General features: G+C 43.5%; 1 protein-coding gene across 2 annotated transcripts; it reads left to right on the top strand.

Annotated features, from left to right (window-relative positions):
* The first annotated feature begins 274 nt into the window (after positions 1 to 274).
* On the top strand, positions 275 to 16780 carry LOC120733023 (ankyrin repeat domain-containing protein 34A). 2 transcript variants are annotated; one of them, XR_005695727.1, is made up of 3 exons: positions 275 to 609; positions 11323 to 13724; positions 13757 to 16780. XR_005695727.1 is itself a non-coding variant. In XM_040031016.1 (2 exons), the coding sequence occupies exon 2, from the start codon at positions 11407 to 11409 to the stop codon at positions 13003 to 13005; it is 1599 nt and encodes a 532-aa protein (XP_039886950.1). In that variant the 5' UTR covers positions 275 to 609; positions 11323 to 11406; the 3' UTR covers positions 13006 to 16780. The 2 variants fall into 2 exon arrangements, 1 of the variants encoding a protein (XP_039886950.1); XM_040031016.1 differs by having other exon boundaries at positions 11323 to 16780.
* The last annotated feature ends 459 nt before the right edge of the window (positions 16781 to 17239 follow it).

Raw genomic sequence — 17239 nt, 5'->3', positions numbered from 1 at the left:
TAGAAACTGTTTCCATAATAGCACCACTCTGTGTGTGTGTGTGTGTGTGTGTGTGTGTGTGTGTGTGTGTGTGTGTGTGTGTGTGTGTGTGCGCGCGTGCGCGAGCGCTGCAGTATTTTATTTTTATCTTCAGGTAATAAAAAAATAAAAAGATGATGATAATAATGAAGATGATGATGAGATGAAGAGTATCTGACCTGCTTTCTTACAGTTACAAACATCCCATAATAATCGCTGGTCTGCGCTGAAATGTTTTTTTAGCAGCAAAACTCTCCCTCGTGCGAACAGGAAGTGTACGGTTGCCATGGAAACGCCGTGGCCATCTAACAGGTGATTTCTATTCAAATGAAGCAGCGGAACTAAAAACAGAGCTTCAGTCTGATCAGGTTATTGATCAGGGAGAAATGTTTAAAATGTCCGGTTGTGCCGTTAACCATCGGTGGGGGTGGGGGGGTGAATCCGTTGTAAGCCGCTGAGACTGAGGAGGAAGAGGAGGAGGAAGACGCGCAGGAGGAGGAGGAGCGCTCCGTCAGTCCGTCGGTAAACAGCAGCGGTCGGTGACGGACTCAGGCGGTCGGTGAGTCGATAAAGAGGCTTCTTTATGCCGGGGTAAGAACACCAAACACACCTTCATCAGCTCCATCATTGCAGCTCTGCTCCATCTTCATCATCGTTATCGCCACCAGCATCGCCGCTCCCGGGACCGGTACCACGCGCGTGCGTGTGTGGGTCCGTTTGATCGCTGTGATGCCTCGAGATGTTTGAGGATGATGATGATGAAGCTATAGAAACATCGTTTATCTTCATCTTGGTGCACGCGCGTTGCGATGGGACACGCGCGTGCACGTGTCTCATGCGTGTGTAAATATAGATCCGCGTGCGTCACAGCAGCGCAGTGACGTAGAAACCGAGAGATCCGCATTCCTCCACAGCTCACCTTCATCATCATCATCATCACCGTTGTCGTCATGAGTCGGAGGTTCCACCTGTGTGCCAGGTGACCGTGGGGACACGTGACGTAATCAGTAATCTATCAGTGATCAGGAATCGATCTCTAATAGTGTCCTGTAGTACTACATGGTATGCTGCAGTAGAAACACTACCTCACACACAGACACACACACACACATACTTGTTTTCATATGTTAGTGAGGACATAATTGACGTAATACTTTCCCTAGCTGCCTGTAACCCTGACACGAAAACCCCGTTTTGAACCTCAGAAATGTCTTCAAACTTTGTCTCCATAAGTGACTGATGGTCCCCACAAGTATAGTAGCATGCCAATTTTTGGTCCCCATAAGGATATGTAAACATTGTAAAAATGCACACACACAGACACACACAAATAACAGCCCGTTTTTGTGTTTTATTTCCTTCAGACTCAGCTTGTCATCTCAATATTTTTTGCCTTATTGCTTCATGAAACAGTTACATGTAACTGCTGCACACACGTTGGTCTATCCGACCTTCATCAGGTCACAGGCAGGCATATATGCAGTACACATACTGTCACTTGGTGTTCGTTCTCTCTGCAGTAGAGTATCACTTCCTGTTCCTGTTCCAACACAGTGGTGTTTTTCCGTAGTATATCTGTGTAGCAATTTTATACAAAACTTATAGTAACTTCTTATTTCGTAGTGTAATCTTCATGTGCGTCCTCTGAAACACACTCTTGGTGTATTTACTCATTAATTTATATTCAGTGTTGGGAAGGTTACTTTTAAAATGTATTCCACTACAGAGTACAAAATGTATTTTGTAACTTATTCCGTTACATTACTCAATGACAGTAATGTATTCTGAATACTTTGGATTACTTAATATATTATCATGCTTTTTACAACTACATGAATGTCCTATTGCTGTGTGATTTATTACTATTACTGAAGGTTACTCTCCACACCAACACCAACCAGATGTTTAAATCTTAATATAAATGAGTAACAGTAGGTGGACATTAGGTAAGGCTGCACTTTTTGCAGCGATCTCGTGTAGAAAACTATTCGGCGCGTATATAAAACAGGTCCGCGGCTCCGAACCGTAGTAAAGGGACCTCTGACTAATACGTCGGGTTCATGTCGGGCTCGTAGCTGAAAACTAGCTTTACTTTTGTCTGGGTCAACTTTGCTAGCGAGATATACAGAGGGTGCATAGCCGAACATATGAAACAGGAAAAGACCGCTGTGTAATCCCTTTATTTCAACAAAGTAACTGTATTCTGAATACCACCTTTTTAAACGGTAACTGTAATGGAATACAATTACTCATATTTGTATTTTAAATGCATAACGGTGTTACATGTATTCCATTACTCCCCAACACTGTTTATATTCACTTACGGTTGCTTTAGGGTTTCACTAGCTTAGCTTAGCTCGTAGCCAACTCGTTAGCAGCATGGCCTCTTCACCTGTCCCTCCTGCACTTTCCTGCTCATTGTGTCAGATGTTTAGTTACTCCTTGGCCTCCTTTAGCAGTAATGATACTTGTAATAAATGTAGCCTATTTACAGCTCTGGAGGCCAGGATTACTGAAATGGAGACTCTGCTTAGAACCCTTGAAAAATGTGTAGCTAGCAAGGCCCCTGTAGCCGGTGCAGCCGAAGATAGCGTAGGCCCCACTAGCTGTCCCCTGGGAGACTGCCCCGGGCAGCCGGGGAAACAGGACGGCTGAGTGACGGTGAGGAGTAAGCATAGTCTTAAATAAATAAATAATTTTTTATTTATATAGCACCTTTCAAGACAGAATCACAAAGTGCTGCACATAAGATTACAAGTCATAAAAAGATTTAAAAAGAGAAAATAAAACAGGCAAAAAATTAACCAAAAGCATTTTTAAAAAGGTGAGTTTTGAGTTGTTTTTTAAAAACAGCTGCTGAGTCCACAGTTCTTAATGTTGGGGGAGAGAGTTCCACAGTCTCGGGGCCACAGCGGCAAAAGCTCTGTCACCCTTAGTCCTCCTCTTAGTATTTTTATAGCAAGTAAGCCCTGATTAGATGACCTCAAAGACCTGCTAGGGACATAGGGCTGTAGCAGATCAAAGATGTAGGCTGGTGCCAGTCCGTGCACAGCTTTGTAGGTCAAGACCAGGATCTTAAAATTGACTCTAAATTTAACAGGAAGCCAGTGTAACTGAGATAACAACGGTGTCACATGTGAGTACTTGGAGGATTTTGTCAAAAGCCTAGCTGCAGCGTTTTGCACAACCTGCAGACGATCCAGAGAACCTTTGCTTAGACACATAAACAGCGGATTACAATAATCCAAGCGTGACGAAATAAATGCATGTATAGCAATCTCCAGTTCAGAGCGAGATAAAACCGGGCTTAGCTTAGCCACATTTCTTAAATGATAAAAACAAGACCGAACCAGAGATTTCACATGCCCATCCAATGTGAGAGTCGAGTCAAAGGTGACACCTAAATTCCTGATAGAGGATTTAACATAGAGTGAGAGAGGACCAAGGGCTTTCACTATCTGCGATAGAAACCTATCAGGGGCGCATACGAGGACTTCGGTTTTCCCCTCGTTGAGTTGGAGGAAATTTGCAGCCATCCAACGTTTGATCGAATCTAAGCAATCATTCAGATGCTAAAGCTTAGATAAATCCTCGGGCATAAAAGAAACGTACAACTGAATGTCATCAGCGTAACAGTGATAAGAAATGTCCTCAAAAGAGCCCATTATATTCTGGAGGGGGAGAAGATGTATTAAAAACAATAAAGGCCCCAAAACTGACCCCTGAGGGACACCATAAGTAAGGGAGGTAGAGGATGACCTAAAATTGGAGACTGCCACAGAAAAGGATCGGTGATGGAGATAAGAGGAGAACCACTCTAATGCAGTTCCAGATACACCAACCCAATTTTTCAGCCTTTCAATGAGGATGTGATGGTCAGCTGTGTCGAAAGCCGATGTGAGGTCCAACATGAGTAGAACAGAGCATTTTCCTGCATCATTATTCATCAAGATATCGCTTGAGACCCTAAGAAGAGCTGTCTCCGTGGAGTGAAATCGACGAAAACCGGACTGAAACTTATCGTAAATGCCATGTTTATCTAGAGCTGCCATAAGTTGCTTAGCCACAACCTTTTCTAGAAGCTTAGCGATTAACGGTAACTTAGAGATAGGTCTGTAGCTGCTCCAAAGAGAGGGGTCTAGCTGAGGTTTTTTTTTAAAGTGGGAGAATAGCAGCGTTTTTTAAAATAAACCGGAACTATACCAGACGCCAGTGAAGAGTTGATTAAAGTGAGCACACATGGGCCAATAGACTGGAAGACATTTTGAATAATGATGCAGGTACAATGTCAAGTGAACAGGAGGATGCTTTCACTGAATTCACTAATTTTACCAGCTCAGATAGTGAAACAGGAGAGAAAGTATCCAAGATAATGGGCCGAGATGGGGTAGAGATCGAGATAACAGGTGCTGAGCTCTTAAACAGAAGCCCCAGGTACACCACCAACCTGTTCATGTGTCTAACCGTTTTTCCCCACTCGGCGACACACCCGCCCGTGGTCAAACTCTGGTAATTGGTGATTCTGTTCTCAGACATGTGAAGCTAGAGACACCGGCAACCATAGTCAATTGTCTTCCAGGGGCCAGAGCAGGCAACATTGAAGGAAATTTAAAACTGCTGGCTAAGGGTAAACGTAGTAGTTAAACTGTTACTTGAAAAACCATCTCTAGACCCAGCAGTCTTAGCTAATTATAGGCCAATCTCCAACTTTCCTTTCATATCAAACATTCTTGAAAGAGTAGTTGTCAAACAGCTAACAGATCATCTGCAGAAGAATGGCTTATTTGAAGAGTTTCAGTCAGGTTTCAGAGCTCATCACAGCACAGACACAGCTTTAGTGAAGGTACTGCGCTGCAGTGGTTTGTATCATATCTATCTAATAGACTCCAGTTTGTGCATGTAAATGGAGAGTCCTCTTCACACACTGAGGTTAATTATGGAGTTCCACAGGGTTCAGTGCTAGGACCAATTCTGTTTACATTATACATGCTTCCCTTAGGCAGCATCATTAGAAGACATAGCATACATTTACACTGCTATGCTGATGACACCCAGCTCTATCTGTCCATGAAGCCAGATAACACACACCAATGAGTTAAACTGCAGGAATGTCTTAAAGACATAAAGACCTGGATGGCCGCTAACTTTCTGCTTCTTCATTCAGATCAAACTGAGGTTATTGTACTCGGCCCTGAAAATCTTAGAAATATGGTATCTAATAATAATAATAATAATAATAATAATAATAATACATTTTATTTGAAAGTGCCTTTCAAAACACTCAAGGTCACTGTACATAGTAGAATAAAAGCAAGCAGTTTACAGAATCATAAAAGCATAAGACATAAACAAATAAAATAGCAGAGTGGAGAGGTTATGTGGGATAAGCTATTTTGTACAAGTGGGTTTTGAGTTTGGACTTAAAGAGAGAGAAGGAAGAGATGTTTCTTAAATCAGGAGGTCGGGAATTCCAGAGTCGTGGAGCAGAGCAGCTGAAAGCCCTGCTCCCCATGGTTGCAAGACGGGGGGAAGGGACGGAGAGTGAAAGGGAAGAAGAAGATCTGAGGCAACGAGATGGGGCGGTGATCTTAACCAGGTCAGAGAGATATAGAGGAGAGAGATGATGAATAGCCTTAAATGTGTACAAGAATATTTTGAAATTGATGCGATATTTGACCGGGAGCCAATGAAGCTGCTGCAAGGCAGGAGTGATGTGGTGGACAGAAGGGGTCCTGGTGATGATACGGGCAGCAGAGTTCTGGACGCGTTGGAGCTTGTTGGTGGATTTTTGAGTAAGACCAAAAAGAAGTGAATTACAATAATCAATCCGGGAAGTAATAAGGCTGTGGACAAGAATGGCAGTGGCATGTGGGGTGAGAAAAGGACGGAGACGATTAATGTTGCGCAATTGAAAATATGCAGACCGAGTAACATTATTAATGTGTGAATTGAAAGATAAAGCACTGTCGAGGATGACACCCAAACTTATGGTAAAGAAATATGGTATCTAACCAGATTCTTACTCTGGATGGCATTACCTTGGCCTCCAGTAACGCTGTGAGGAACCTTGGAGTCATTTTTGACCAGGATATGTTCTTCAATGCCTTGATAAAATAGCACAGGATGAAACCTGTTTTTTTTTTTTTTTTTTAAATTAGTTTGAGCCATCACAGCAAACACAAACAAAGAGTGTTAGAAGTGTTCCTCTGGTGTTCGACATATGTTGAATGTACTTACAGACTTCAGGTGGTTCTTAGCCTTAGCCTAGTGGTCCTGATCCATAAACATGCATTCAGTTTGCGGTCAATTTTTCAGACTTTGGGCATAAACATAACAAGAACAACTCATCATGAACAAAACACTCTCCTTAGGATTCACCATCATCTTCCTCACCTGTAAGTGTAAGTGCTGCTCTTAGCTGGCTCAAAGCTAAAGAAATACACACACACACACACTTCTGGCTGTGAGAGCAGATAGACTCAGCTGAACTCTGGACCTGTTTGTTCAGACTGAAGCACATCATTAAACCTCCACACCTGGCAACAAGTGTCAGCTGACGCTCAATGAGCTAACAGAGATCTCCCGCCATCATTGACCAGCTGCATTACTCCTTTCTTAAACGCCAGTTCAGCTCACTGAGCCACTGATCCAGCCCTAACTATCTGCTTTAGCAAAAAGGAAAGTTTGAAGCCTAATCTTGAAAGTAGAGATAGTGTCTGTCTCCTGAATCCAAACTGGAAGCTGGTTCCACAGAAGAGGGCCTGAAAACTGAAGGCTCTGCCTCCCATTCTACTTTTAAATACTCTAGGAACAACAAGTAGGCCTGCAGAGCGAGAGCGAAGTGCTCTAATAGGGTGATATGGTACTACAAGGTCATTAAGATAAGATGGGGCCTGATTCAGATCTACCTCCCTCTGAGGTTAGACTGTAAGGACTCTCTGCAGCCGTTATTCTCCTGTCTGTCTGACATTAAGACTTGGATGGCTCTTAACTTTCTACATCTAAATAAAAGTAAAACGGAAGTCATTGTGTTTGGGCTTCCTAAAGACCCCAACCTTTCCTTTGATTTTATGGGACCCCTAACTTCCGAATGTACTTCCTCCATTAAGAGCCTCGGTGTTACTTTTGACAGTGCTTTTAAATTTGATAAACAAATCAGTTCTGTAGTCAAGGGATCTTTTTATCATCTACGGATTTTAGCTAAAGTGAAGTCCTACCTGTGCAGGAACGATCTAGAAAGGGTGGTCCATGCTTTTATTACTTCACGGCTGGACTACTGTAACTCCCTTTATGCTGGTTTAGATCGTTCCTGTCTGCATCGCCTCCAACTGGTGCAGAACGCTGCTGCTCGCATGCTGACCGGTTCCAAAAAGAGAGACCACATCACTCCGGTCCTCTGCTCTCTCCACTGGCTCCCAGTTGCTTTTAGGATTGATTTTAAAATTTTACTGTTGGTTTTTAAGGTTCTTAACGGTACTGCACCTCCTTACCTGGCAGAGCTTCTTAACATTTACTGCCCCAGGAGATCTCTGAGGTCAGCAGACCTGATGCTTTTAGATGTTCCCAGGTACAGATTAAAGACTAGGGGAGAGAGGGCTTTTGCTGTGGCTGCACCCAGACTGTGGAACAGTTTACCTCCTCACATCAGATTCTCCACAAGCCTAGGAACTTTTAAAACTGCTCTTAAAACTCACCTCTTCTCATTGGCTTTTAGCAAGGTTTAACTTATTGTTTTAACTTATTGTTTTAACTTATTGTTTTATCAGTGAGGTGTTTTTATGTACTTGTGTTTTATTGTATTTTATATTTGTATTTTATTGTACAGCACTTTGGTCAGCCTCGGTTGTTTTTAAATGTGCTTTATAAATAAACTTGACTTGACTTGACTTGACTGATTATTTAAGACCTTGTATGTGAGGAGCAGGATTTTGAATTCTGGATTTAACAGGAAGCCAATGAAGGGAAGCCAATACAGGAGAAATCTGCTCTCTTTCTAGTCCCTGTCAGGACTCTTGCTGCAGCATTTTGGATCAGCTGAAGGCTTTTCAGGGAGTTTTTAGGACTTCCTGATAATAATGAATTACAGTCGTCCAGCCTGGAAGTAATAAATGCATGAACTTGTTTTTCAGCTTCACTCTGAGACAGGATATTTCTAACTTTAGAGATGTTGCACAAATGGAAGAAAGCAGTCTTACATATTTGTTTAATATGTGCGTTGAAGGACATGTCCTGGTCAAAAATGACTCCAAGGTTCCTCACAGCATTACTGGAGGCCAAGGTAATGCCATCCAGAGTAAGAATCTGGTTAGATACCATATTTCTAAGGTTTTCAGGGCCGAGTACAATAACCTCAGTTTGATCTGAATGAAGAAGCAGAAAGTCAGCGGCCATCCAGGTCTTTATGTCTTTAAGACATTCCTGCAGTTTAACTCATTGGTGTGTGTTATCTGGCTTCATGGACAGATAGAGCTGGGTGTCATCTGCATAGCAGTGTAAATGTATGCTATGTCTTCTAATGATGCTGCCTAAGGGAAGCATGTATAATGTAAACAGAATTGGTCCTAGCACTGAACCCCGTGGAACTCCATAATTGACCTCAGTGTGTGAAGAGGACTCTCCATTTACATGCACAAACTGGAGTCTATTCAATTCAATTACATTTTATTTATATAGCACCAAATGACAACAAAAGTCGCCTCAAGGCGCTTCATAGATACAGAGAAAAACCCAACAATCATATGACCCCCTATGAGCAAGTACTTTGGCGACAGTGGGAAGGAAAAACTCCCTTTTAACCGGCAGAACCAGGCTCAGGGAGGGGTGGGGCCATCTGCTGTGATTGGTTGGGGTGAGAGAAGGAAGACAGGATAAAGACATGCTGTGGAAGAGAGACAGAAGTTAATAACAGATATGATTCAATGCAGAGAGGTCTGTTAACACATAGTGAGTGAGAAAGGTGACTGGAAAGGAAAAACTCAATGCATCATGGGAATCCCCCAGCAGCCTACGTCTATTGCAGCATAACTAAGGGAGGATCCAGGGTCACCTGGTCCAGCCCTAACTATATGCTTTAGCAAAAAGGAAAGTTTGAAGCCTAATCTTGAAAGTAGAGATAGTGTCTGTCTCCTGAATCCAAACTGGAAGCTGGTTCCACAGAAGAGGGGCCTGAAAACTGAAGGCTCTCCCTCCCATTCTACTTTTAAATACTCTAGGAACAACAAGTAGGCCTGCAGAGCGAGAGCGAAGCGCTCTAATAGGGTGATATGGTACTACAAGGTCATTAAGATAAGATGGGGCCTGATTATTTAAGACCTTGTATGTGAGGAGCAGGATTTTGAATTCAATTCTGGATTTAACAGGAAGCCAAAACAGGAGAAATCTGCTCTCTCTTTCTAGTCCCTGTCAGTACTCTTGCTGCAGCATTTTGGATTAGCTGAAGGCTTTTCAGTGAGTTTTTTGGACATCCTGATAATAATGAATTACAGTCGTCCAGCCTGGAAGTAATAAATGCATGAACTAGTTTTTCAGCGTCACTCTGAGACAGGATATTTCTAATTTTAGAGATGTTGCGCAAATGGAAGAACGCAGTCTTACATATTTGTTTAATATGTGCATTGAAGGACATGTCCTGGTCAAAAATGACTCCAAGGTTCCTCACAGCATTACTGGAGGCCAAGGTAATGCCATCCAGAGTAAGAATCTGGTTAGATACCATATTTCTAAGACTTTCAGGGCCGAGTACAATAACCTCAGTTTTATCTGAATTAAGAAGCAGAAAGTTAGCGGCCATCCAGGTCTTTATGTCTTTAAGACATTCCTGCAGTTTAACTCATTGGTCATTGGTCAATCATTTGTAACCTTCACTACAGGGAGTGCAGAATTATTAGGCAAGTTGTATTTTTGAGGAATAATTTTATTATTGAACAACAACCATGTTCTCAGTGAACCCAAAAAAACTCATTAATATCAAAGCTGAATGTTTTTGGAAGTAGTTTTTAGTTTGTTTTTAGTTTTAGCTATTTTAGGGGGATATCTGTGTGTGCAGGTGACTATTACTGTGCATAATTATTAGGCAACTTAACAAAAAACAAATATATACCCATTTCAATTATTTATTTTTGCCAGTGAAACCAATATAACATCTCCACATTCACAAATATACATTTCTGACATTCAAAAACAAAACAAAAACAAATCAGCGACCAATATAGCCACCTTTCTTTGCAAGGACACTCAAAAGCCTGCCATCCATGGATTCTGTCAGTGTTTTGATCTGTTCACCATCAACATTGCGTGCAGCAGCAACCACAGCCTCCCAGACACTGTTCAGAGATACCAGCCCAAACCAGTACTCCACCTCCACCTTGCTGGCGTCTGAGTTGGACTGGAGCTCTCTGCCCTTTACCAATCCAGCCACCTTGTGCTTTTGGGCACTCCAGTGATGTTGCAGCTCTGAAATATGGCCAAACTGGTGGCAAGTGGCATCTTGGCAGCTGCACGCTTGACTTTTCTCAGTTCATGGGCAGTTATTTTGCGCCTTGGTTTTTCCACACGCTTCTTGCGACCCTGTTGACTATTTTGAATGAAACGCTTGATTGTTCGATGATCACACTTCAGAAGCTTTGCAATTTTGAGACTGCTGCATCCCTCTGCAAGATATCTCACTATTTTTGACTTTTCTGAGCCTGTCAAGTCCTTCTTTTGACCCATTTTGCCAAAGGAAAGGAAGTTGCCTAATAATTATGCACACCTGATATAGGGTGTTGATGTCATTAGACCACACCCCTTCTCATTACAGAGATGCACATCACCTAATATGCTTAATTGGTAGTAGGTTTTCGAGCCTATACAGCTTGGAGTAAGACAACATGCATGAAGAGGATGATGTGGACAAAATACTCATTTGCCTAATAATTCTGCACTCCCTGTAAAGCTGTTTCTGTGCTGTGATGAGCTCTGAAACCTACTACTGCCAGCTTCAAGGCAGAGATAGGTTGAACATATTTAAGATTGAAGTATTGATTAATGGTAGGAATTCTTTGAGCAGTCTTGTAGGAAAGAAGGTCTATAAGTCACATTGATGATTTGGAGAATACAATAAGATAGTCTTTTATTGTCATTGTACATGTACAACAGAATTGATGAGGATAGGATGAGGAAGTTATTACTGACGTCAACTCAGAAAGAGTTTCAATAAATATCAGTGGTTAAAAACTCCATAGAATTTAAATAGTATCTTTGGTTCCATCATGTTAGCATGTTTTTTTATTCAGGTGGACTCACCTCAATGTACTTTTTCTGCAGGTCATGTAACTTATCAAGGAGGATGGAGATTCAGCATTAAGCCAGCATCCTGTGGGCAGGAGGTCTGAGGAGAGGCAAGGGATCATGGGCGATGGAGGACCCCTGCAGACTGAGGGGAATGCCCTCCTCAAAGCTGTCTTCCAGGGGAAGTTGAGGCTGACCCGCCTGCTGCTCGAGGGTGGCGCTTACATCAATGAGGGCAATGAACGTGGCGAGACGCCCATCTCTGCTGCCTGCTTAGCAAGCTACGATGACCCACAGACCCGGCAGAGGATGGTGAGGTATCTGTTGGAGAAAGGAGCTGACCCGAACATCCCCGATAAGAGTGGCCGGACAGCGCTGATGCATGCCTGTGCAGAGCAGGCAGGAAAGGAGGTGGTGTCACTGCTGCTGGAGAACGGAGCCGATCCCAGCCTCAAAGACTACTCTGGTTCCTCTGCTCTTGTCCACGCCATCAACAAAGGGGACCGTGACACCCTGCAGGTTCTGCTGGACTCCTGCAAGGCCAAGGGCAAGGAGGTGATCATCATCACCTCCGACACATCTCCGTCAGGCACCAAGAAGACCAAACAGTACCTCAACTCCCCACCATCCCCAGGCATTGTGGACAAACTGTCTCCTGCCTGTATGTCACCCTCTGAGGTGGAGATTGGCACCTCCTCCCCTGCAGGAGACAAAGATGAGGAAGGGATCTTCAGCTTCAAACTCACCTCAGCATTACCTTTACCTTCAGCTCGACCTCCAGGTGAGAAGAGGCCACCTCCCCGTAAACTGCTTAAGCGTCTGAACTCAGAACCGTGGGGCCTGGTGGCACCTTCGGTTCTCAGTGGGGTTCCCCAGGACCGGGTGGATGGAGGTCTGGAGGAGGAGGAGGGCAACAGCAACCTGAACAAGACGATCACAGAGATGAACGGACTGACTGTCACAGAGCCGGTGAGGCCACTATTGTCACGGCGTCACAGCATTGAGACGCACGACCCCACATCCCCTAAACTCATTGACCGATCCTGCTCTGAGGACTGCGCAGGGCTGTCTGGTCCATCGTGGGCTGACAAAGTGCAGCAGCACCAGATCCTCTACCGCAGGAACACAGCTCCAGAATCCCAGGAGAACGCTGCTGGACCTGGGACAGTTGTGGCCCGAGCCCTAGCTCACCCCAAGCTCACACGGATGGAGCACTATGAGTCAGATACCCACCTTTGTCCAGAGTCCATTCCTGGATCACCGGACTCTGGGAGGGTTTCGGTAGAACGGAGGAGGTACAACGCTTCCCCCTTGTCCCTGGTCACCAGTTCTTCCAGGGAGTCTCTGGAAAACATCCCCAACTCAGTTTCCCCCATCACTATGCGACGGCGTGGCCCAGGGCTCCTGGAGCGCCGGGGCTCTGGGACCCTGCTGCTGGACCACATCTCCCACACCAGGCCCGGCTTCTTGCCTCCGCTTAACATCAACCCGCAGAGACCCATCCCTGACATCCGGGCCAATGGGAAACCCACCTCCCCCATCAACTCCGGACACAAGATCCTGGTTCCAGTAGCCCCAGCCTCACCCAAACGGGGCCCAGACTTCAAGATGAAGAAGAAGCTGATGAGGAGACACTCAATGCAGACAGAGCAGATGAAGCAGCTTTCGACCTTCCAGGAGATTCTGGCGGAAAAAGTCATTGAGTCCAACGGGGATTGATGAATGAAGACAAGGGAGCAAAGCAAAGGGTAGCTGCAGAGACTTATCAGGGGTTGATTTACTGTGAAGCATCTCCATTAGATCATCACAGATGAACTCAAATTAATACCATGGTGTGGTCTTTAAGGAGAGCTGCACCAACAAGGACTCAATTCACCTGAGAAGAGTTTAGGTTTAATACAGGTTTTGTCTGTTCCTGGTGTGAAACTGTGAGGTCAGTATGAGTTTAATCCAACCAACATTAAAGATCATTGCAACATGCAGTTAGACTCTATCACCTTACCGATTACCTTTCATATATAACATCACATCTTCAGGAATCAGATTATTCTGAGAATATGATGACGTGTGCATGTCTGTGCAGGTTCATGCAGGTGATAGCAGTATTAAGTTGACTAGACTTCTTTTTTAGGTTATTGAAAAAGCATTTCTGATGAGACTCAAGTATATAGAGAGTTCCTAGACGTGTACGTCCACACGCAGACGTGTACGTCCACACGCAGAGACGTGTTCATAGACGTGTACGTCCACACGCAGAGACGTGTTCGTCCACACGCAGAGACGTGTTCCTAGACGTGTACGTCCACACGCAGAGACGTGTTCATGGACGTGTACGTCCACACGCAGAGACATGTTCGTCCACACGCAGAGACGTGTTCCTAGACGTGTACGTCCCCACGCAGAGACGTGTTCATGGACGTGTACGTCCACACGCAGACGTGTACGTCCACACGCAGAGACGTGTTCATAGACGTGTTCGTCCACACGCAGAGACGTGTTCCTAGACGTGTACGTCCCCACGCAGAGACGTGTTCATGGACGTGTACGTCCACACGCAGACGTGTACGTCCCCACGCAGAGACGTGTTCATGGACGTGTACATCCACACGCAGATCATGAAAATAACAAGTAGAAAATATCAAATTGTACTGCTTTCAAAATTCGAATAAAATAAATATTAAATCCAAGAAACTAAATAACGATCAACATGTGAGACCTTATTTTCTTACGAAGCTGTTTACAAACCTGTATTAAATTAAGTAATGGTGCTTTATGTGGCTGTTCAGTGACATTGCGTGACGCTTGTCAGCAGTGTCTTCACAGGTAGTCCTAATTTGTTTTAACATATTAGTACGAAAGCTGCATTTTAAATCAAACTACGTATTCTTGATCACAAATACTGTTCTGGCATCTTTAAGAAACCAAAGTGCTTGAAAATCACTTTAAATACAGTGAGTTATGAGGATATACTTGCCTTGTTTGTGCAGAGGCCCGGCTCCCCCTGATCAGCATGGCCACTGTGCTGACATACAAGGGGGAGTTCTTAAAACATCTAAAATTTAAATTAAACTCAGAAGGAAGATTATTTACACCATCTGCATGCCTTCAGTTCCTAATAAACCATATGACATATGTACCTGACACAGCGATCACCTGCTTTTCATACGGTGCATGTGCATTACAACTTGTAGGTTACAGTGGGTCCTCAAAAGCATAAAATGTTAATGTTGAGTATTTTTGAACTAGAAAACGTTGATATTTATTCTTTATGAGTCAAACATCATGCAGAAGTACTTGAAATTTTCCATGCAAAGTAAATGCTGGCATCACCGCAGTCAGCCACGCATTTGACTAAAGTCCTGGAGCAGTCGGTGGGTTGGTTCTGGCCTAGTGGGCCATAATTTGATATACAGTGTTTAATGTCTTCCAGTGACAGTCACGATTACTTCTTTCTAGTGTGGCAAACAGAAGAACAGCTTCCTGTTGCATCGTTTCGCCACAGACAAACTACAGTACCTCTGGATGACCAGTAGGAGATCCACAATATTGGTGTAAAATTCTTACATCCAAGGAAAGCTCGATGAAGAACTCCAACCCAAGATCAGTTTAATGAATAAAAGAAAGGATAACTGAAATTACCCAATACTAGAGCTCTTTAACATATTTCCTCATACACGTGGTAATTCGTTTCACCGTTGTAGCTCCCTCAGAGATTTCCAGCAGGTTGAAGTTGAAACTTGTGGGTGAAGCTCTCCTTACCTTCATTTAATTGTCTGAATGTTTAGCCACAGAAAGCTCCTCGGATTCCTCCGAATTTCTCATCCTCTCCTCCACTCAGACCTGAACTGGCCTAAAGAGAAATAATCAGACTCCTTTGATGTTTACAGATGCACAATTTGCACTGAGGTCATTTCCATTTTCCTCCTGCTACCAGATGAAGACACAAACGTCCTGCTGCAAACTAACTTGTTTTCATTCATAAAGCTGACATATTTATTTATACGCTCCTGTTTGATTGATAACGTGTAAAACTACCTACTGCGCTGTATGTACTGTAATGATCTATAGTCAATATAATAGTTGGTATATCCGTGGAAACCCATCTTTATTTTACCCGTTTCCTGTGTGTGTACTTTCAGAGATGATATTTTGATTGAACTTGTGTTGAGAAACATTGGTTTATTGTTTATGATACTCCAAAGAAACCAGTTCACACTGTAAGTACTGAAAAACAAATCTGTACTGCTATACACTACACCTGTTTCAGCACGAGGGGACCCTGTTAAAGGAGCAGCTTGGGCAGAAAAAGTCAGTTCACTCATTTTATTCTGAGATGTTAGCAGGTTTTAAATCAGAAGCACCTTTATTAATAAACAGGTGGAAAAATCGTTGGAAACTGGGGCGTGTCCTCATCTCACAGCTGAACCTATGACCCCCTCAGTTCACTTTTATTTATATATAATCCTGTGAAAAAACCAAGCCCACTGTTACTAGTTCTATAGGCATCAACATGGTATTACCCGAGGGAGGCACCCATTGCAGTAGGAATGAGCCGTAGGTATGCAGTCAGTCCACAAGGCTAATCCTAATACAAAAACAACTGTTCTAAACGGGTAACAGGAGCACCCAAGACAATTGTAGGTGGGAGACAGACAAGCGCTGAGGGGAATATATTAAAAATGAACACATTAAACGGCAATCCACACTTGACGATGTGTCATAGAAACTCTTCAATGCCCGTCACCGCGGTAAGATAATATAACCTTTATTAGTCCCACGCGTGGACAGTGCAGTTACATAGAAAAGTTAGAAAAAAATAAAGACTGGAATAAGATATCAATAAGATACTGTACACAATAGAATAGAATAAAATACTATATACACAATTGAATAAAATAGCATTTGTATTCTATTTTATTCTATGTACATGCAAAAGCGGCGAGAAAAAGGATCAGCTTCCACGTGGCGCCTTCGCTGTCTGCGGTACTAAAACACAATCCGTACATTAATGGGTGCTGATACGATGAGATAATTAACAAATAGACCAAATAAACTGCCACAACCATCAGAACAGTTCTCAGCTCTTCACTGTCAAATTAAATCAGCCTCAGAACACATGGCAGCAGACACAGACATCCAAGGACGTCGGCCCAGCAGCCATTGGCTATCTGTAAATTAAAACAGGACATTACTTACACTGAGCAGGTTACCTCAGAAGGAATATCCCTCCCACTTTGCCTCATGTCTGTTTTTCAGTTAACTGCCCCCGGCAAGTTTCCACACAGTTTTTTGCTACTGGGGTACAAATAACTTTAAACCTCTGCCAAAACTCAAGCAGAACGTTATCTGGGGACTACCTCCCTAACAGAAGGCCACACCAAGCTGTTGTAGAAAAGCTAAAAAGGCCAAATAGCGCTGCTTAGACCCAGTATTCACACAACTCCAGGTTCACACAAGAGATCAACAAATTACCTGCACCTGTGCTTATAAAAGGGAAAAACCCAGCTCTGCCTGCCAGGGCAGTTTCCAGACTCAGGTCTCACCTGTCGCAAGGGTAAGAAGCAGCCACCTATATAAAAGTAGAAATGTTGTCAGCATTCAAGAATGTGTTATCAGTGCTGAGGATGAAAGACATCAGCAATATTCTTGGTGCTGTCCATCAATCTGGGAGGAGCGATGAGATCATTTCCACACAATGTGAAAGTCCGTCATTCTACAGTGAGAAGGATTGTTCATAGGCGGATGTTGGTGTGGCTGCAGTCAATTTGTGCAAATATCAAAGCGCTCCATCTCACACTCTACAGGCCTCAGTTAGCATCTTAAACACTGAAGTTAATGACAGCACAAATAGAAATAGACCAAAGAAGTATGGCTGCTTTAAAAGAGAAGAGGAGAAAACATGACTTAGGTTTGTAAAGCCGCAGCAGACTTCAGCAACAGACGAGAGTAAAGT

The sequence above is a fragment of the Simochromis diagramma genome, unplaced genomic scaffold (assembly GCF_900408965.1).
Source record: "Simochromis diagramma unplaced genomic scaffold, fSimDia1.1 OVJJ01000361.1, whole genome shotgun sequence".
NCBI classification, from domain to species: Eukaryota; Metazoa; Chordata; class Actinopteri; order Cichliformes; family Cichlidae; genus Simochromis; species Simochromis diagramma.
The sequence above is the reverse complement of the archived record's forward strand: the minus strand, read 5'-3'. Positions and strand labels throughout refer to the sequence as shown.

What these genes read in the sequence shown, in the direction of transcription:
- LOC120733023 (XM_040031016.1), top strand. Translation starts at nt 11,407, where the DNA reads ATGGGCGATGGAGGACCCCTGCAGACTGAGGGGAATGCCCTCCTCAAA.